Below are 23,199 nucleotides of genomic sequence, written 5' to 3' on the forward strand. Positions count from 1 at the left end.
ATCTAATTTGCTAAAAGTAGTCGCCATACCTTATGTATGGGTAGAGGCAAAGTTATAACTTATGTTTTGAAACTCAGATTGGCTAGCAACTTGGTTGAAGAGGTCAAGAGTTAATGGGTTTGACTGATCAGACCAATATTCAATACATCAATAATATCATTCCGATGACATAAATATGCATCAATTTTTTATATATAAATAATATAGAAAATTGACTATAAATACATTAGTTATATTCATTTTCACCCTTATACTCCTTCTCTATCAAATTCATTTAAATTAGTTATATTCCTTATCCATCAAATTTGTAAAAGATCACTAAATTGCTAATTCAACAAATGTCCAATCAACAACAATTACTTAATAAGAATTTTCAACAAAAAAAAAAACAATCAAGTTTTGAATTAATTTGCTAATGTTTCCAAAGTTCAAATACACATCGATGAGCCGAAATGTTTAAAATGGATAATAAGTCTTCAACAAATCAAGGCTTATTTGTAAAGAATACAAAAACTAAAACTGCACATGAAATTATAATAACGGTTTGGGAACGTACTTATAATTATTCAAAACATCAGGCTCAGAACAAAGTACTAAAAAATTTTTACACTTAAGAGGCAATATCTTGCTTAACTTCGTCTTCTTCAACATTCATCATCACCAACATGACGCGAAGTTCCAGGCTTGCTCTGCATCTTTTCCATTTTTTTTTTTTTTTGACGATTTTCCCTTCCTTGTTGTTTCCTTCCTTCAAATTGGCACCCTTCAACCTTTCTTTAATTTCATTCTTTTTTGCTGTTTTTCTTTTCCCTAATTTTTATTTAGATCTATAGATCTTAGAAAAGACATTCATAGATATAAAGATCCATTATTTTTCTTCCTCTCTTGCTATTTGGTTGGAAGTTTTTCCTTGTGGTTTCAAATGTGTCATTGATTGTTGGGGAAATAAAATTAGGGCTTTAGAGATGAAGGGAATTTAGGATAAAACAAACAAATCAATAACTTTTTTTTTTTTAAAAAAAAGAATGGCAACAAAAAAATGAATAAAACACGATTTTTTACCAATTTTTACGGTTTTCAGTTCAACCCAATTTTTGATCGAGTTTTTGTTGAGTAACTTTCTAAGTAGACTTAGACCAAATGCCTAATCGATTCCCAATTCAACTAGTTGAACTTGCCAGTCTAATCCAAGTTTTAAAACACGGTTTACAAGTATAGTAAAAAGTTATTTTATGACTATGAATTTAAAAACTATCAACTATATATCATTTTTCTCTTTTTCTTTTTGTTTCTTTTCCTTAATGATTTAATCTTGATATTGAATTACAATTCAAAGCAAAATAGTTTAAACCAAATATCTATATGAACCAGTTTTTTGGGATCTCATGATGACGTGAAAGATAGCAATAGTAAAAATTAAGTCTTTATTCGCTGCAAAACTTGAACCCGATGGGAACCATCTAAGAAGTCCTAATCAACAGAACAACAAGAAGAAACCCAGACCAAGAGAAACAAAGGACAAAATAAATCAAAACTCTCCTCGCTCCTTGATATATACAGAGTCAAAGGCTTCTGTTCTGAAAAGCACACCATGAAACTTCAGATATTCTTGGATTTACTAAATCATTTATGCTCTGGTGCGTTCTGAAACTGAACTGACGGTATCACGGTGTCTACCGGTCTACATTCAAATTGCAATGAAAAAACATAAAACCAAATATCTTTCTGGAGAAGTAAAACAATCATCTTGATACTCCTTTCAGTTATATACTCCTATCAAACATCTTTCTTTCAAAAGGCAGTTAATCACCATTTCCTAGTCCAAATCAGAATCCTGAGAACTATTCTCCCAGTAATGCCAGATCAATCAACAGATACCAAGTCTTGGGAGTAGAGAATGTTTCACCAGAAAGGGATCCTTGACTAAGTCAGGTAGGAGGATAGCAAAATGTTGTACACAAATCAACATGTGCAATTTTGGTATGCCAAAACCATGGTAAGTAGCATACGCAATGAATGTCCCAGAAAAATCATTGAAAGTCAAAGTCAAACCATAAGCACTAAAAAAACGCCCAGATATGTTGCATCTTATAAGCCAATGATAACCCAAAGGGTCTCACATAGATCAAGAATAATCACTCAACAAGAAGAAGAATAATACATTCAAAAAGAAAAAAAACACATGCCAAAAAGGAAATACAGTTTGTGCTTAATAACATCATGTCAAGTAACTACAACGCACTTGAACAATCAATCAAAAAGAGAACTAATACATGCAACAGAACTCATTTGTGAAAACTGCCGTCAAATCTCAGTATCTTTTTCATTTAATCCAACCTCTAGCAAATCATATCAACTGGGTATGGTATAAATTGAGTACTAGTGTTGGTCTTCTCCACACTTACAGGATAGTACACAAATAGTTTATTACGTAATACATGAATATGCAGACCCACTCATATATAATTGTATTACTCAATTTTCAATTTTCAGGTCCGGGATGTGCTTAATTTTGTGCCATTCCTCTCCTCCCCTTTTACACTGTCGTCCCAGTCGGTAGCAGCGAAATATAGTCAAATGTTGGAGTGTCGTCATCTTTTGAATGCTGGATGGAAGTGTTTCAAGCGGACAATATTTTAGTGTCAGGTCTTGAAGAGAAGTGAGGTGGTCTCCAAACCAATCTGGCAATGAAGTTAGATTGGAAAAACTCTGCAGCTCCAGTTTTTGTAGTGCAGGCAAATGTTTGACTTCCTCTGGCAGAGCTGTCGCGTGTGACCCATTGATGCATAGACGAGTCAGGGATTTGAGGGCTTTAGTCCCCATTGAGAGACTCACCAAATTATAGCATCGGACCAAATGGATTTCCTGCAAAGAAGCAAGGCCTCGCAATCCTTCTTCTGGCAGAGAATTCAGCTCGGGAGAGTGCTTGATGGTCAATTCCTTCAAAGCCGTGAGATTGGAGATTGAAGCCCATGCCATGTTCGGGCAACGGTCGACGCATAACTCCTTTAGGGACAGCATACGTGGCAGTGGCAATGTCAACATTGGGCAATCCTTAAAGGACAAGGATTGAAGTTGAGAGAATACCCCTGGAGTACCTTGGACTTCTCTTCCTAACATTCCTTTTAGGTTGGGCATGTTCTCTAACTCCAGCTGTTTCAACGATGGGGACATTGCAGCAGCAGCGGCAATACTCTCTTGGACCCCAACTATGTACTCCGCTGCACTCTCGTGCACAACAACTTCTGTTACAGTTGAAATCCAAGATGGAAATGATGAACCGTTGAAGCCTAGGACACGTAGTAGTTGAAGGTTGGGCCGGGGTTTGAGGGCTTCGAGCACTTCCTTATCATTGTACCGTTGAATCGTTCTTTCGGAATCCCAATACAAATTCAACCCGTGGAGACTCTGTTTTTTAATTAAGCAAGCTTCTTCTGCATCCTTTTTGTCTTCAATCCTCTCAAGGTGCATAATTGTTAGCCCTCCTCTAAGCATATTTAAGTCTCGCAACTCACTTAGTCGGAAGCCTTTTTTGCCACTCGGGACGACCATACTTAACGTCCGTAGGCAAGTCAGCTTCCCAATTCCACTTGGCATGTGAGTCAAACTCCAACACCCATGTAGACAAAGATGTCGAAGATTTCTAAGGAATCTCATGCCCTTGGGTAGACTCCAAAGAATGAGACAATCATTTAGGTTTAAAATTTGCAAATTCCACAAGTCACAAATTGAATTGGGTAGTTCAACAATTAAAGATCTTGAAAGATCTAGATGCCTTAAATGTTTCAGTTTGCTTATTGCATGTAAAAGCTGCTTATTGTATGACATTACCTTGAGAGCCCTCAGGGAGCCACATTTTGACAAGAAAGAAAAGCATTGGTCAATGCCTGTGATTGTAATAGGAAAAGCCACTGTTAGCTGATCATCTGGCATACCTAATATCATGGTTCTATTTGACTCTGTTCCACCGTGTTTTGCCTCCATTACTGATCGAGCCAAATCATGGACAAGGTCATGCATCTTAAAAGTGAGGGCATTGCCAAATTCATCTTCCTTTACTGCTTGGAATAGTGATCTATAATATAGATCAGTCAGCACAGCAACACCAACATCTTCCACTTCCATTGTTTCATTAGATGAAAGCAATCCATTTGCCATCCACAAATGTATTACCTCTTCTATTTCAAATTCATAGCCCTTGGGAAATGCTGCACAATATGCAAAGCAACCTCTCAACTCTATCGGAAGATTAAGATAGCTCAATCTCAACGCGGGCAAGATATGTGTTGTATCTTGAGGTAAGTTCCAAATTTCACTGCATTTCACGGAGTTCCATTCATTTTCTTGCCTTTTAAATCGTAGAAAGCCTCCAAGAGCCTTTGCAGCCAGAGGAACACCACCACATTTTTTCACAATCTCTTTTCCGATAACTACAAGGTTAGGATATTCTTCAGCCTCTTGACGGCCAAATGCCCGTTGCCTAAACAGTGACCAACACTGATTCTCTGACAAACTCGACAGATAATATGTTTTTAATGTGCCCATTATTGTGGCAACCTTCTCCATGCGAGTTGTCATGATGATTGAACTACCTCTTGATCCGCATTCCAGAACAGATTTCAGTTTCTCCCATTCCTCTAGATTCTCATTCCAGACATCATCCAGTACAACCAGGTATCTTTTCCCTCTCAACAACCCTTGAAGTTTTCTTTGCAGAGGATCCAATTCTAATTCTTCAACAGGAGTCCCTCGTATTGAATTAATTAAGGCTTTTATAATCCTCTTCACATTGAAATCCTCTGAGACCCAAACCCAGAGTTTTGGCTCAAAATGCTTGGCTATGCGCTCATCATTAAGCACCAATTGGGCAAGTGTTGTCTTTCCAAGGCCTCCAACACCCACTATAGGGAGCACTGATACATTTTGATTATCTCTGACTTGATTCACCAATATTTTCACAATCTCGTCTTTCGCCTCGTCCCTTCCAAGGACTAGATCAGGTTCCTTTAGCAAGGAACCAGTCTCACGTGTTCCAGTAGAATCAACCTGAAAGTGGTTGCTCCCACGCTTCTGATCAATCAAACCAAGCTTTATCCGCTCATCAGCTATTGCATTAAATTTTTCAAGGATCTCCTTCATCCTTGTCCCAATCCTGTGACGAAACACTAAGTTTCCTGCTATAGGGTAACACATCAAACTAAAACAACCAGAATTTTTGTACTTGACTCTTGAGGCTTCAGCTGCGTAATCATCCAATACATCATCGATTTCATAGGCAACACCATTGAGCTCCTGAAACCAGAGTTGTATTGCCTTGTCTGTGAATTGCTTCTGCTCAGCATCTTCAAGGACTGCCTTGATGGTGGAGAGCAAGCGTGCAATCTTTTCCATGTCAGTTGCAACACCACAAAGCAATCCACTCTCCTTCTGGATCATGGAATTCAAAGTATCGACGAGAATTCCCACAAATGCTTCCATCACGTGTGACCTGAAACTCACAGTTCAAGAAAGTTAAATCAATGTTAATAAAGTTATTAGAGATTTATAACTTGATAGACCCAATAGAAAATGAAAAATTGGATCATAATTATAAGCAAAAGTTTCTGTTACTAGGAAACGAAGAAAACATATCTTCTACATTAACATGAAAACATTGTTCGGATTCATTTTAGGCAGCCAGTCAATGACCACCAAGAATACTTATCGATTAATCAAAGAAATATTTTCAGAATAATTGGTGGACATGCATGGTTACAAACTCGAGGAACATGTTAACAAAATACATACATAAGGTGGAAGATCTTTGAATCATGAGCCATGGAAGATAATTTAAAAAAACCGATTTAAATGAAGTATTGTCCCTATTCCAAAACCAAATTATCAAGAATGTTATGAAAAAAAAATTGGGACAATCCTGGTGAATGAATTTTAGGAAGAGTTCAAAGCATACGATATAGAGTCCCAGGAAAATGGAATCTTTGGATGTTTCAACCCTAAAGCCTAAAGTGAGATAGGAGCACACACAAAGGCGATGACCTTTATTCATTTACAGGGTTTTATAAGCCCGAGGTTTTCACAAGGAAAAATGGACATTACTATTTGTAGGAAATGCTTTCAAACACCATTTTTATCTCGAGTAAAATTTTTTGGGTAAATGACTTCCAATTGTCCCTCAACTTTTACCAATGATTTTATCTAGTCTTTCAACTTGTATAAGTGTTTATTGAGTTCCTCAACTTATAAATTAAGTTATGAATAGTCCATCCAAGCTAAATCTCATTATGGTAATATTTACTTTCCCACTGAGGTTCAATTTAATGTCTATTTTCCTACTCTAATTTTAAATATAAAACATATCTGTCCTTTTTAATAGTTTCAGTTAAGTATCTAATAGTTGACTTATTTGAATAATTTAATATGTGTTGAAAATTCTGAATTTGGTTTTAATTCATCCCAAAAACTGAATCTAATCAAGACAATTTTCACTCTATTAGACTAAGATTCATTTTAATGTAAGTTTGGCTCCTCCCAAGTTAACTTATAAAGTAGTCAAATTTGCCATTTTAATGGTTTCCATAAATATTGAGTTGTTGACTAGTTTGGTTACTAGCGGCGAGGGAGGGTTCTTAGAATCCTAACCACAACCTTATTTAGAATTCAAATTTTGTACCTAGCAGCTGGGGGTGGAAAGGGTGTGGAGAGGGATGGAAGAGTTAACCAAAAGAAAAAAAAAACTAGTTTAACTAAAAAAACTGATAACAATCTCCTTTAACAAATTTTGTCTGAGCATATTAATTCCAAGCTACTGTTATGCAAATTATCGTTCTAATTTGGGGCTAATGATATATTTAGATTCTAATGACATGTTTAGCCAAGAAGCACACAAATTATCGTACTTAAAAAAGAAGCACACAAAGAAGAAGAAGAAAAAAAAAATCAAAACAAGATATTGGGATTTTTATTTATGTGTATCTTTTTTGTAATCTTTTCATTGTTAAACGTTATGTTCTTTTCTACAATAACAACTATACAAAAACATTAAATAGTTAAATAAATCTCTATTATTTATTTTGTATATAATCTTTTCTTATTCTTGTTGGATTAATGTTTCTTTTTAGATTATTTTAGGTTTATTAGAATTTAAGCAGAAAAATAATGATGATGACATTGTAACAGGACTAAATAAGTTAGCAAAATTTGTAACATAAGGCGATGCTAACTTCTCATGTGTTGAAGAGTAATTTTTCAATTTTTTTAGTATATGTAAATCGTTAGAAATATTGTGAGTGTGTTTGGAAAACAAAATTATTTCAAATAATATTTTGCTTGTATCACAAATACAATTTTCAATTAATTTTTTACTTTTTAAACTACTTTTATATTTCACATGCATCACTTCTCAAAAAGTGCTATAGCAATTTTTTTCCATATATTATTTCAAATAATCTCCTATTTAAACACACTCAAATTATTTTTTTGTTAGTCAAATTATTTGGTTATTAAATACTTAAACTATTAAGTATCATAAAGTAAAGTAAAGGATTAATTTTATATACATTGACAATGCATGAACTATCATTGTTAGATTAATGACACATATGCAAAAGTTGGATTTTAAATTCAAAATTTGCATAGTTGTTATTTATCCAACAATGAAATAGTTGATTTTAGACAATGATAAGCAAAATAAAAATCAAACCTTAAGAGCAAAATGAATATTACCAAAATTGGATTTGATTTGGAGCGACCATTTAAAACCAAATTTATAAGTTGAAGGACTTGATAGATTCAACAAAATTATGGCTGAAAGTTGAGAGATTATTGAAGCCTGATACCTAGTTTTTTAGAGAAGTTGTAATTTTTTTGGCAACAAAGGGAACATCATGCAGCAAACAAATTAAATGTTTTCTTTTTTTTTGAGAAATTTAAAAATCAATACACACCTAAATTAGGGATATGGAACTTTCTTTTTACACTTAATAACTTAAAAAATATTTTCGTTGGACATGCCACCCAAAATATTACTTTATGCGTAACTAGAAGCTATAAACTCATAGAACTAAGCCAGAGACGAATTCAATATCTGTCAAGATCAAAGAGCAAAGCGGAAACTATATGCATAACTATACAAGAAAAAGTGGAAGCAAAATTCCAGCCCAAAAATTTATTTGACGACAAAGGAAATATTAGCAGAAGATATTTGGAGAACAAAATAGTGGAAGCTATATTTCAACCAAAATTTTATTTGATATAAAAGTTAAAAGAGCATGAGAACTTACTCCAGAAAGTTTAAATACTCTGGCAACAGCTCTGATAAATGTATTGAAACTCCCTGTATGTTGGAAAGCTATGTACTCAAAATTTTGAATTTAAGCAAAAGAGAATATTAGGACGAAGATGATAATTTCCGCAAAAGAAACAAGCAAATTAACAAGTAGAAGAGATGAAGATTTCGACAAAAATAATAATTTCAACCAAAGAAAGAAGCAAATTAATAATAGCAAAAACTTTTGCAGTTATGGTGGAATATACAGGAGAAAGTAACAATAGTAGGTAAGGAATCACTAATTTTATTGATTTTTATTCACTACCTTTATTGATTTGTGTAGTATATTGTTATAAATATTATTATTCTATTGTGGGGCTAATCGATTTATTTGGATTCAAATGACAGATGTAGCAAAAAAAGGTACCTTAAAAAGAAGCGAACAAATTAAGAAGAAGATGAAGAAAGATATAGGAATTTTTGTTTACTTTAATCGTTTTACAATATTTTGTTTTCACATTTTATCATCTTTTCTGTAGTATTGACTTAAAAAAATGTTAAATTGCTAAAAGAAAATTCTTTTAGTTTATTTCTGTACTAGTTTTCAATGTTTTCAGAACCGGACCGGACCGGCCGGTTCGACCGGTTGGACCGCGAACCGGCCATGTCACCGGCCCGGTCTAATGCTAAAGCTGGAAGTTCATGGAGAACCGTTGAAACCCGGACGAACCGGACGAACCGTGCGAACCGTTAAGAACCGTGAACCGGCGGTTTTTTAAATTTTTCAACAAAATATCAAGAATGGTGTAGCTAAGATTTGAACCTGGGTCTCCAAGTTTAAATATGACAATCTTACCGCTAGACTGTACTTAAGTTTGTTGAAAATTCTACTTGACTAAAAAATATATTAAAACATCAAGTTCTTCTCTTATTTTTTTTTTTTTCAATTTTTTCTTCTTAACCATTTTTAACCCAAATATCCACAACAAGATTTTCTCAAGTCTTCACCATTATTATCTGGTTATTATCTTTAGCAGATTGTAAACAAGTTGAAAATTTCAAATTTTCTTGTTTTCCAACATTTTAGTAAGTTTAATTTTTTTCTTTTCAAGGTTTTTTTCTATATTATTATCTTTAGTAGATTTTTTTGCATTTTCTTCTTTTCCCCTCAATTTCATATGTTCCCTCATTTTTGTTTTATTTTTATTCGTTAATAAGGATGAAATTTTGGCAAAAGTAAGTGCACATCCGTGTAGGAATTGGGTAGGAATTACAAATTAAAACAATTGGGTGGTCAAAAATATGGTAGTTGCACATAATCGAAACTATTGATAATTGAATTTAAAATAATTAATGGTATAGGATCATTGAATTTAATATAACATGTTAATTAGTAATGTTTTAGTAGCAATTAATTTTTATGTGTTTAACTGTATATTTGTTTTTCAAAATTTTTAGTTTTTTTTTAGTTTGAGCAATTAGATTTATATTTTTATAATAAAATTTTAACTTTTTCAGCTTAAGTTGATGAAATTGTGAAGGTGGTGTGGTTGCTTATCATGCCACTGATAAAAGTTTGCTATTCAAATAGTTTGTCTTAACTTGAACTCTTTTATGGATTTTTTTAAGGGTTGTAAAAGAATTTCAATATTTAATTAATTTATTTTTTGTGTTTTTATTTGTGATAATTGGTGAACATTTGGATTGTATCTATTTATGTTTATAATGAATTTATGAAAACTTGTGGTGAATTATGATATTTTAATTATATTTATCATTCCATGTTTTATGTATAACTTTTAGAAAATTTATTATTATCATAACTTAAATTAAGTTATGTTGGTAAAGTTCAAGTGTAGAATGAAACCTGCTTAGTACTTAACACTAAAAAAAAAAAAAAAAAAAAAAAAAAAAAAAAAAAAAACAGTGAACCTTTGAACCGGCCGGTTGGACCGGTCGGACCGGTTGAACCGCGAACCGGCCACCTCTCCGGTTCACTGACCGGTCCGAGTTTAAAAACATTGCTAGTTTTCATTATTCTTGTTAGATTAATGTTACTTTTAGATTTACTAGTTTAGGTTTATCAGGCTTTAATAGAATAATAATGATGATGGCATACTAATAACAAAAAACAAAGGTAGCAAAATTTATAAGCATAAGGTAATGCTAAGCTTGTGATGTACTAGAGAGTAATTTTTTTACCTTATGTAAATTTTTACAAGAATAGTGTTATTTTTTTGTTACTCAACCTGGTCAACCATAAAATACTTAACCAAAAAACTATTCAATATGGTTATACTTTATTTTCAAGCTTTGAGAAAGAAAATATACCTGAAATCAAATGAACGTTACCACGCTTCGATTTGGCTTGGAGGGAATCATATGAACAATTTGGAAACAAATTTATAAGTTAGGGGACCTGATAGACAATTTTAAAAGCTAAGAGATCAAATAGAAAAATCACTGGTAAAAGTTGAGGAACAAATTGAAGCCATTCCCTAGTTTTTAAGACACATCTCCAAAAATTAGTGTACAAACCATCTTTTTGGTGACAAAGGCGACATCATGTAGCAAACAACTTAAATGGATTTTCTCTTCTCCGAAATTTCAAAATCAGTGCAGACCTAAATTAAGAATATGGAACTTTCTTTTTGCACTCAACAATTTTAAAAAAAAAAAATTGTTAATGGAAGTATTACTCGAAGTACGTCTTATGCCTCACTGCAGGCTACTGAACCATCAGATAAAGCCAGAGATGAATTTGACACCCGTCATGATCAAAGCGCAAAGTGCAAAATATATGCATAATAAAACAAGAAAAGCTGGAATTAGCTGAAGAAATGTTCCCAAAAAAAAAAACAGTAGAAGCTATACTGCAACCAAACAATTATTTGATCAACTAGTTAAAAGCAGTTGAGCACTTACTTGAGAGGGAATGAATAATCCCGAGAGGCGACAACAGATGCGAAAAATATGTAGAAATTCCTTGTATATTGTAAAGCTACGTTCTGAAAACTCTGAATTTAAGCAAAAGAAAATATTTAGATGAATTGAACCAAAGAAAGAAGCTAATTTATATTGGCGAAACCTTTTGCAATGCTGGTGGTCCAGTATACAGGAGAAAGTACTAGTAATAGGTAAGGAATCACTACTTATATTGATAAGAAAGCAAAGCTAAGTTCTTGCATTTACTTTCCAGGTTGTGTAGTGCACAAGTATTGAACATTACGTAAAATCAAGCTAACTCTTAGAAGTCTCACAAGTTTTTTTTTTTGTTTTTGAAGGAAGAAATCTCAAAAGTTACAAGCAAAGGATTTGTGACATTCTCCTACAATCTTAACTTGGAATCATTAGGTCCAAATTTTGGCCCACACAACCCTGGATTCTTTTCTTTCTTTTTCAACCTAAGTGTGAGTAAAAATTGATTCATTTGATAACGTTAAGACGTTTCGTATAAAAAAAATATTCAAAACCCCCTCTAACAATTATTCTATGGTAGGTAATTCTTTTCAATTTTGTGAAATATCTAACCATCTTAGTTTCAGAATGATATAACTTCTTCTTCTCCATAGCTTTCGACCATTATAGGAAACATGTTTTGCTTAAGAGATTCTCCTATTCTTTCCTACAAAACAAAATAAATTCTTCTTCAGAGAATTTTTTGCCCTTTCCAGAGAAGTTGGATTCACGAGGGAGTTCTAAGACATTAATTAGTTGGATTTTGTCCTCCTAAATTTATTTAATCATCATGCCTTGATTTCATGTTTCTAGTCCTTCGGTCATATTTGGCGGTTAGGTCCTTTATGGAAGTAAAAGGATATAATAAATGTGTACATTCATAAATATTTATAAAAGAAATGAAAAATCCCTCACCACAAGCAATCACCCGCAAAGCCTTTAACCGGCTAATGATGCTCATGCACAACTGACACATATGCATTAGAATTGCGAGTTGAGGTTTCAAGGTGTAGGATTAATATTGGTCTTTGTATATCTTCATCCAGTTGCTGCAGCAAAATTTTTTTTGGCGAAGTGGATTTAGATATAGAAAAAGTAATTAATTCTGCGACACTAGCTCATCATTATTCTTTCATTATTTTGCTTTCCTCTATTCATTGAACAAATCTATTAGCCCTTATATTTAGTTTATAAATAGAGGAGGTAAAATGAGCGGGATGGACGGGATTTGCTTGGTTTTGAGATGGAACCGAGTCATATAGGTTTGGGCCCAACCTTACCCATATGTGTTTTGAGACTAATTTGAGTGGGATCACTTTGGAATGGGTTTAGATTGATCCCGCCCAATACCCAAATCTATTTTTTACATTTTTTCCCTTTAATTCATTTTTTTATTTTTTATATAATTTTAATATTTTTGATTTATTAAATTTCTTTTAGTTTTATTAAATAAACATGCAAGTGCTTTATACTTAGGATTTGCACCAAAAATTGGATTAACAAATAAAGGAAAAGATAAATATACAGCCATATTCCAACATATATCAAGATGGCCAAGGTACTTAGAGTGTTGAATATTTATCCTCATCATTGTCCAAGGATGACAGGTCTAAACTGATTGAAATGCTTGAAATTCTTGTGGATAATGACTAAAAAGACTACTAGATTATATTCGCTGATATGACTATAAAAATTATTAAAGATAATTTTTGAATCTAGACTCCGTTTGGATTGACTATTTTTTCAAAAAATAAGTTTTTCAAATACAATGTTACAGTAATATACAATAACTCAAAAAACATCCCATCCATATTAGTATATCAAATATTTCAAAAAAAATTATAGTAAAAATTTTTCATATACACTGCTACAATAAAATATTTCAAAAACACCCTCCAAAAACAGCTAATCCAAACGGAACCTTACTATTTGAGCCCAATGGGTACCCAAGTATTTCCCAAAATTTTTCATCAATTAATGGGTACAATTGAGATTTGTCCCATTTTAAATCCAATATCAAATTCTAGTACTCATCCCGCCCAAAGTCCCCATGGGCATGGGTAACCCATTGGGGCTTGGGACAAATTGTCACCTCTATTTATGAATTTCTCAATCTTCAGTCTTTGTTTAAGGAAACTATGCCGCTAATGTCACAAAATGGTTAACTCAAATTACAAAGTAACCGTTGGATCCATCATTTTAAAAAAAAAAATTGTTAATGGATGGGTCACTCGAAATACATGCCTTATGGCTAACAAGCTTTAGGGGTACAAAATTTCTACAAAGTAAACGTAGAAAAAGCTCGATGTCATCAAATACAGAAATGAAATGTTTAAAACCTTATGATAAAAAAATAAATAAAAAAGGTTCTCATATTAGACAGCCATCGGTTACCTGGCATATTAATCCCCAAAAAAAAAAAACAAATGGTTGCAAAACCCAGAAAAAATCTGGTAAAAGATAGACTAAAATTAATCAAAATCTGAAGAGATAGGAAAATTCTATGTATGGTCCCATCAGACAATTATTCCTACAATTTTAGTTGTTAAGAAATGACAGTGGTTCACATTTTAAAATGATTGAAAATATTACAATCTAAGAGTCTAAAACAATTACTGTTTCACCATCCAATGGTGAATTTAATTTGAGAATATGACCAAAAGGAATCTTAAAATCTGCCGAAAAGATAACCAAATAACATTACCTTCATCAAGTTTAAATAATTAAATATTTTACCCTTCTCATTTCTTTCATGAAATATAGCATTCAAAATAATTATGTACAAAGAAACACGGGTAATGTACAAAGCACTTTTTGCAGTGGAGACGGCCCATTTCAAGTTTGTAACGGACAAAGCAGGTAAGGGGTCACTATTTGTTATTGAAGAAAGAAAAGTAGAGTGAAATTGCTTGAGTTTCCTGGCCGTATTGTAGTACTATAATTGAACTTGTTGACTTAAAGAAAGTACATGACTACAAGATACTTAAAAGTAAATTTTACTTTGAACCCTTAGACGGTAGATGCATTCCACTCAATTTGGTTTTGGATATTTTACTTTCTAAAATAAGAAATCCATTCCACGAAAATATCAAAATTAACAAAATACTCCCTCCCTTTTTTTATAACTGACGTTTAAGGTTTTGCACACCAATTAAGAAAAGTTTTTCATTGTTTAAATCTATACACTACTTTCCTTTTGTACCCTCATTAATTGTCCAATTCACCCATATTTTCTCTCACTAGAGTACTAAATGGTGCTGTTTTACTAGGCCAAAAGCAATGCAAACTAACTAGGAGTAGTAATTAAGAGCCCTGTATTGGAAAAGAGAGATAAAAGGATAAAATTGTGAAAAAATAATTAATGCTGCATGGGGATAGTAAAACGACAGATAAAAGTACTTAAGAGCAAATTTCTTAAACGTCAGTTATAAAAAAAGGGAGGGAGTAGTAAGCAAGTGATGCTTAAAATTTAGGAATTAAAACTACTTCCTTTGCCCCAAGAATCGAGACATGCACTTTTCATATTCTTCTAGTCTTAACCATTGTTTGAACACGAAAATTACCAAACTAAAAACAAAAGGTCATGGAACTTGTGAAATTGTGCATGTGTTATGGTGGGTCATAGCAATTATTTATTATTAATTAATGGAATCTTGTCATTATTAGTCAAGGGTATAAAAGAAATGTAGCATTGAAAGTTGTTTGACATTTGCAACAAGACTCTTATTTTGGGATAACAAAAAAAGTAGAAGCATGACATTAATAATGAAAAAAATGGAGTAGATAAATTTCATATTTTAGGGATAGAGTAGTGAGAGAAGGGTGGATTTTATATTAATAGGGGTAAAGTATTCAAAACTAAATTTCAATGACTAAGGTGAGAGTGAGTCTATAACTTAAGAGAGTCCAAAATGGAATTTAGCGAGTTAAAAATTCAAGGGTAAATAGTAATGAATCGGTGAAATTTCTTATTCACCAAGTTGAAAATAGTGCTACAGTTGTTCGATGATAGATCAAGGCTTTCTAGTTAAATATTTGTTCATACTAGGTTTAATAACACTTTGGCACTTTGAACTAAGGGGGTAGTCACATCTACTCCTTTAATCTCCAAAATATAACATTTGACACCTCCCATGACAACTAGTCAAAGTTAAAAATAAAAAAAAAATAGTGTAATGACATTATTATCCTTTTATTCATGAACTTATCTATAACTAATAATCATTTCCTTTCATTGCTAAAAGATTTACATCTTCTTTATCATATCAATTGTAGAAAAATATCAACTAAAAAGAGTTAAAATAGTTAATATTTAGTTTATACTCTTGAAACTTTTTTCATTAGATCAATGTTCACTTTTGTATATGTTTTATTCAATTTATTAGACCTTAAGTCAAATAAAATGGATAAATAACACAATACTAAAAATAAATACAATTGCCAAAATTTCAAAAACAGGGGTACTACAAATCTCATTATTTTAAGGAGCTTTTTATTATTTTAATTTATTTACACTAATATTATTTCATTTATCAAATTAGTCAAATAAGTCCAATATTAGATTCTTAATCTAAATTTGCTAAAAATATCTAGTATGCCGTATTTTTAAACTTCAAGAAAGAAAACAGAGATTAAATCAATTTTATTTTTAAAAAGAAAAGGCAATAATAGTAAACTGTAAATATATAAACAAAAAATGAAAATAGTATGAGCCCAATCCCCAATGTTCACATAAACGAAAATAATAAAAAATTAAACTTTTAAACAAAAAAGTTAGTATTACCTACTTAAAGTATGATAAATTGAACAATCCATACATAAAAGTGAATAAATTTTTAAGGATATAAAATAAATATAAACTTGTTTTTAGCTTTTATGATTATTTCGGTTGTACAATCACCATAGATTTTGATGACTTTGTTATACTTCCAAAAGTAGTAGTGACTTTTCATGATTATTGAGGGTATTTTGGTAATAACAGAATTGAAATTTTAGTTTACGAATATACTTTTGCTTGAAAAACAATTTCCACAATTTTCTTGAAAATAAAATCTTGGATTGAAGGAAATTATTTGGTCTTAGATTTTTTTTAACCATTTATTTTAGAAACTAAAGAAGAACACTAAGAATCTATAGTTTCCCTTCCTATATTAATTAGGCTAAATTCTTAGAACATCTTTAAAGAATTTCCTACTCTAGTATCTATTTAGTGGTATGCTGCATTGCTTCAATTATATACATTATATTCTTTTGAACTCTGCATCCAATCAGGAAGTTATCACTATGGCTTTCTTCTAGGGTTGCTTCCAACTTAATTTGAACTTATAGTAGGCTTGTATCATTTCAGAATATTTTAAAAAAAATTTTGAAAGAAAATTAGGACTTATATTTGGAAAAAGAAAGAAAAGGAAAGCACGCAAAGGTGCACAAAATGTTCAACCGTACACGTATTCTAAATCCCACAGCAAAATAATTTTTGTATTCCTAACTCTGCAAAATTCTATGCCGAACCCACTAATTAATTTTGGTTAGTCTGGTTTGTAGAGAATTCCTAACTGGTGCAATCAAATCACCACAATTTCTTTTGTTTATGTCCCTTCATTTATTGAGTGTGACTCCACACTCAATATAATTGTGTTAGTAAACATCCTGCTAACTAAACCATAGGTGTCCGTGGTTAATTCGGTCGGAGCTAGATACGTTATTGGCAAGGCTTGAAATGGACAGTGGGGCATTGTTCTCACGAGGCAAATTAGGTGGCAGATGCTTTAGCCAAGGTGGGGGCAAGTCTGAGGATATTGTCATGTATACATCATAGTTGGATTTACCAAGATTGGCGAGGGGGGCCTTGAGTTTAGATAGATCACAGACCCCGTCATGCGCATTAGAGCTGTTCGCAAATAAAGACTTTTGTAATTTAAAAAAAAGGGTTTAGAATTAAAATTCAGAAATTCATATATTTCTTTTCAGTGCTTAAATTTCAGCAAAAAAAAAAAGTGTGTGACTCCACAATTATTTTTTTTGTCTTTTTTGAAAAGAGAGAGAGAGAGAGGGGGGGTTAGCAAAAATATGATGATATTAGAAAGCATGTCAACCTAGAGTTTCCTACTCCAACCATTCCCTTCCAAAAGATAGATTATTCATCTATACATCCATAACGGACAAGAGGAATTTATTCTAAAACTTGCTTAGTATTTCTTTAAAAAAAACCACACAATAAAATTTGAGTGTCTAAAACAAATTAGCATACTAACTCTAAAAATTACTATGGTAGGAACGTAAAACTTGAAATCTCAAAAAACAGCATTACGTTGAAAGGAAAAGTGTAAAAAACAAAGAAGCCAATAGTGCTTGATTTTTTTTTTTTTTTTGACCAAAACTGTGCAACTTTATATAGAGGATTAGCAAAATTGACAAAGCCTTAGTAATATTATAAGGAAAAATTTAAGTATTGAAAAAGCACATTTAACAAAAAGCAAGTAAAATAGAATATTTATGGCAGCTGTAGTAACAAGTATCTATGCCTAAACAAAAGGGATAATTTCAGAAACCTCCCCTGAGGTTTCTGACATTTACACTTACCTCCCCTGTGGTTTAAACAATTACACTGACCTCCCCTGAGGTTACTAATCCTATACAAATTCAGTCCAAATAATTAAAATATTATTTTAGAGAGTGAAATTAGAATTTTGTACCTGATTTGTGCTTTGTGTTACATGTCCAATGAATGATAAAGTGTTACAAATTAATTAACAATTAATAAACTTTAAGAAGCGTAGTTTATATGCAAATACGTATTACATATTTAAAATATCAACTTTTTACGGGTATTTTACTTTCAAATATTTACTTTATTACGAATATTTATTCTCAAATACAGATTTGTATTTACTCTCAAATATTTAATTTTTGTTAAACACAAAACCTACCAGTTTTTCTTCCGTAGAAATATTAATATAACACTTTTTTAATTTTAGTTATAAATATTTATGTATTTAACATAAATTAAATGATTCAGGATAAAATATCCATAAAGAGCCAATACTTTACTCATGTAATGGATAAAAGTCATAAAAAATTAATATTTTATGAGGCCATTTATTTTTTAAAAAATATTTAATTTATATTAAATAGATAACCTACTGATTTTTTTTGCAAGAATATTACTGTAACACTTTTTAATTTTTAATTACAAATGTTAATATATTTATCATAAATTAAATATTTGAAAATAAAATATCTATAAAGAGCTGATACTTTAAATAGGATATGCGTATTTGCCTATAAACTACACTATTTAAAGTAAGGAGTATAGTTTATTGATTTAAGTTAAGGAGTGTAATTTATTGATTTAAGTAAGGAGTGTAGTTTATAGGTAAATATGCATAACTTATTTAAAGTACCAGCTCTTTACAAGTATTTTATTTTTAAATATTTAATTTATAATAAATATATCAATATTTGTAATTAAAAATTAAAAGGTGTTACAATAATATTCTTGCAAAAAGAAAATCGATAGGTTATCTATTTAATATAAATTAAATTTTTTTAAAAAAAAAAGAAATGGCCTATAAAATGTTAATTTTTTATGGCTTTCATCCATTACACGAGTAAAGTATTAGCTCTTTATGAGTATTTTATTCTGAATCATTTAATTTATGTTAAATACATAAATATTTGTGACTAAAATTGAAAAAATGTTATATTAATATTTCTACGGAAGAAAAACTGGTAGGTTTTGTATTTAACAAAAATTAAATATTTGAGAGTAAATACAATTCTGTATTTGAGAATAAATATTTGTGATAAAGTAAATGTTTGAAAGTAAAATACATGTAAAGATCTGGTACTTTAAATAGGCAATACGTATTTGCCTATAAACTACGCTCGTTAAAGTTTATTAATTGTTAATTAATTTGTAATACTTTGCCATTCATTGGACATGTGACACAAAGGACAAATCAGGTACAAAATTCTAATTTCACTCTCTAAAATAATATTTTAATCATTTGGACTGAATTTGTAAAGGATTAGTAACCTCAGGGGAGGTCAGTGTAATTGTTCAAATCACAGGGGAGGTAAGTGTAAATGTCAGAAATCTCAGGGGAGGTTTCTGAAATTATCCCTAAAAAAAAAGTATGTATGCCTAAAGATTTGTCAGTGTTGAATAATTTTTTGCAGAGAGTACAGTGGTTTTCACCCTATAATTCATTTATTGGTACCCTATAATTAATGATGATGCAAGAGATTATGGATCGATACATTTATGAATTTAAGTGACGCATTAGCTTGATCATCAAAATTTATGAATAAAAGCCATAATAGATCCAGAGTTTAGAAGTTTAATTCATGATGCATTAATTAGTTGACATATGGATCGTATATATTGCCCTTTTCTATAATGTAAACGAGTCATATTGCACTGTACTATTTTCAGTGATTTCTTATCGGTTTCAAGAAAATAATACTCCAAACGATTCATATGTACAAAAAAAATTACCCAAACTAATATGATATACCAAGAATAACAGGAAGCTACTCGGCAACATATAAAAGTATATGCTAGCAGAAGAATAAATGTCAAAAACACATGGAAGCCAGATATATATTTCAACCAAAAATGTGTATAATAAAAAAATAAAAGAAAAACAGAACTTACTTTGGAGAGAATGAACACTCTGGCAAAAGCTGATCCGTTGGATTTGCAGAAGTTCCCTTTATAATGGTGAGTCTACGTTAAAAAAAACATTAAGTTTAAGGAAAAATAAATAAAATTCAGCTCTTACTTGAGAGAGAAAAAGAAATCTCTGGGAATAGCTGATCCGATGAATATGGGAAAATTCCTAGTATAACGTGAAGCTACTTACTCAAAGTAAAGTTTAAGAAAAAACTTACTTTTAAGTTTGAAGGAAAAAAAAAATGAAATTCTGCACTTACTTGAGAGAAAAAAAGAAACATCTGGGAATAGCTGATCTGATGTATATCGGAAAATTCCCAATATTTCGCGAAGCTGCTTGATTACTCAAAGTAAAGTTTAAGAAACAATATTCGGAGGAAGATGATAATTTGAACCGATATAGAAACAATAAGTGTATGCAAAGCTTTTTGGCAATGAAGATGGTCTTTTATTGAGGAGAAAGTAGTGATTTTCCTAATAGTGTAGTAGTACAATTATTGAATGTGGTGGACCTATAGATTACAAATTTTCCAAGCAATTGCATGATAGAGTAGAGTGAAAATATTACTGCATGCCTTTTCAGGCTGTCTAGTGATAAACTTTTGAACATGTGGACCCAAATTAGATTCCATCCTAGAAATTTGGTTCACGAGTGGGAACTTGGAAGCTAACTGTGAACTTTACCGGTAGAACAAGTGAAGGTTGATGATAACCATGCTTCTTTTTTTTTTGCTTATACAGTTAAGCTTTTTTTTCACAAGATTATTTTAAGTTGAAAATAAAGATACTAAAATGAAATTATGAGAAATCCACAGTTAAAATAAGTTTTAGGACAAGTTGTATCAACCTAATTTTTGGAAGTCTTAGGGGTGATATAGAATTCGTGGCATTATCTTGCAATCTTGAATTGATTGAGAAAGTTGAAATATTGGCCAATGGGACAGTAAATTATTGTCGTTTTTGTCCTTATAATTGTAAACAAGAATTGGCTCAAATAATAAGATTTAAGTATTTTTGTAGGAAAGTTTAGTCTGTTTTCAAGTCCTATCCTCAATATTGTTTTCAAACCCTATATTTAATATCTTTTTCTTATTCGTAGTTACAACCATATGATCGCTCTGAAAATTATTGAACATATGATTTTTTCTTATTCTTGAGTAAGATAACTTCTCTTCCAAAACATTTCACCGCCACAGGATACATGTTTTTCTTCAATCACTCCATGATTCTCTCCTAAGAGCATCATTTGCACCTATTGACTAAGTAAGTTGAAATTTCTCAAATATGGCATAGGAAATTTTTTTTAAATATTTTACTTTGCCTAAAGTAAATGACCATGTTTTCTTTTCTTCACATCATGTGTTGGCCTTACACTGAATTGTTTCGTGACAAATGGTCAAAACCTAATGTAAATTCATATTATACCTGCAGTATACGTTCTTACACTTAGTCCTAAATAACTACAATATTTTGTACATTTTGAAAATATTTTAAAATACTTATACTTTATAACTAATAGCATAAGGCACGTAAAAAAGTTTAAAATATTATAGCTCTCCAACAGTTACCATTTGTAATAAACTCTAAAATTTATGAACGATTATGACATATCTCATGAGTCATGCAGAAAATAACGAACTATTTTTATCCTAATTTGTTTTTTACATTTATACATATAAAGCCTCAACGATGTCAAAAGTTACTGAGTTAATATCTTATTATGATAAGAAGAGATAAAATTGATATTCATGTAGTATAGTATGTGGAAATTATAGTAATTTTACTCATATATTTAGTTGTGTAATTTTACTCGAAAATCAGTGGTGAAAGTATTTTTACTTTGTCTTGGGAAAGAGACTATAATACCCTTGATATTTGGTCGCGCATCTTACAAGATGATGCTTCCTGTCAATTTTAACTGCTGGATTTGACAGAAGGACCACGAATATGCTATTTTATTAGATCGAGGGCCAAACCTTTATCGTTAATTGTTGGAGGGTTAAAACTTAATCTGGAAAAGAGTTGGAGAGCCATTAGGACTCTTTTCCTTATAAAAATATGTGGAAAGAGGAGGAGAACAAATACTCAATAATTTATTTCACTCAAAACTCAATAGTAGCAAATATCAAGTCGTTTCACTCACGACAACTCACAAATCTCAATTATGAGATTTTCTCTCAAGTCTAATCTCTCAACTCAACTCAACTCTCCACTTCTATTAATAACCTACTAGACTGCTAGAATTTAGAGACTCTAAAGTTTCCTACAACAAATATAATTGCAAACCAAAACTTATTTGGAAACTAACTTGAGATTTCCTAATCTAATATGGAAACTAAACAAATAAGCTACCAAAACAAATTAGGAAACTAAATACTAAAATAGCTTGGTAATTTTCTACGGGAAATTATAGTAATTTTACTATTTAGTTGTGTAATTTGTGGATATGCTTATATTATTCATATAGTGCAGAAATTCTGATTATATATGCCTTGCAATTACATATGATTCGGAAAAAATTGTTGAATCTGATATGCCACCTTTAAATGATCTATTTCTCTATTGATTTGACATGAGCTTCAAATCTGATGGCACATCTGTCCGACCCCAGCCAATTTGCACTTGGTATGAGTGATGCTGCAGTTCATGTGATGGAGCCATTGGATGCAAAGGCCAAAATTGGGTTAGTTTGAATGTATCGTCTAATTCCTCAAGTTTTGTACTGAACAGTCAGCCATGTGAAACGCCTTCTAGGTGACATTTTGCATCAGTTATTGGTTTGATAGGATGAAGAATCTTGTGTGCTCAAGTTTTGCCCAGATAGTTATCTGTAAAGTTATGGTCCATGTCCCTTCCTAGTTTGAGCTAAATGTTAAAAAATGCAAAGGATACAATTTTGATTGGTTGTTTGTTTGCTTTAGGGGCCTGCAAGGTTTTCTGATTTTCAACCACTAATAGATTTCAATAGATTATTGGTTTATCCTGCTCTTCTACAAAGTCCAATTTATCACTCTTTAATTCAACTCTGGCCCCTTTTTATTCGATCTTTTCCTGAGGAAATTTAGGTCAATACCATTTCTGCCTTAGGCATTTTAAGATTATTTTAATCAAATCCCTAATGTTGAGCCAGTTTCCTTACTCCTCTCCAAAGTAGATGCAAAATTATCATGTTAACTAGTGATCTCTGTCCAGTGCTCTATTGTAGTGCTCTCCTCCTTGTTGTCATGATTTAAACGGTTTATTCTATTGCAGTGGTATCCATGAGACGCACTTTCTGCCTCCATTTCAAGTGCAATAT

The 23,199-nt window shown here is 31.5% G+C and overlaps 1 protein-coding gene across 1 annotated transcript in view; it reads right to left on the reverse strand.

Annotated features, from left to right (window-relative positions):
* Nucleotides 1-2,241: 2,241 nt before the first annotated feature.
* The window catches only part of LOC113779238 (putative disease resistance protein RGA1), a 29,944-nt gene continuing 8,986 nt past the window's right edge, over nt 2,242-23,199 (reverse strand). The window contains exon 2 of the mRNA XM_027324769.1: nt 2,242-5,488. Within this exon, the coding sequence (XP_027180570.1) occupies nt 2,476-5,478 (3,003 nt within the window). The 5' untranslated portion in view covers nt 5,479-5,488 and the 3' untranslated portion in view covers nt 2,242-2,475. The remainder of the gene's footprint in view (nt 5,489-23,199) is intronic.

The sequence above is a fragment of the Coffea eugenioides genome, chromosome 8, assembly GCF_003713205.1.
Source record: "Coffea eugenioides isolate CCC68of chromosome 8, Ceug_1.0, whole genome shotgun sequence".
NCBI lineage: Eukaryota > Viridiplantae > Streptophyta > Magnoliopsida > Gentianales > Rubiaceae > Coffea > Coffea eugenioides.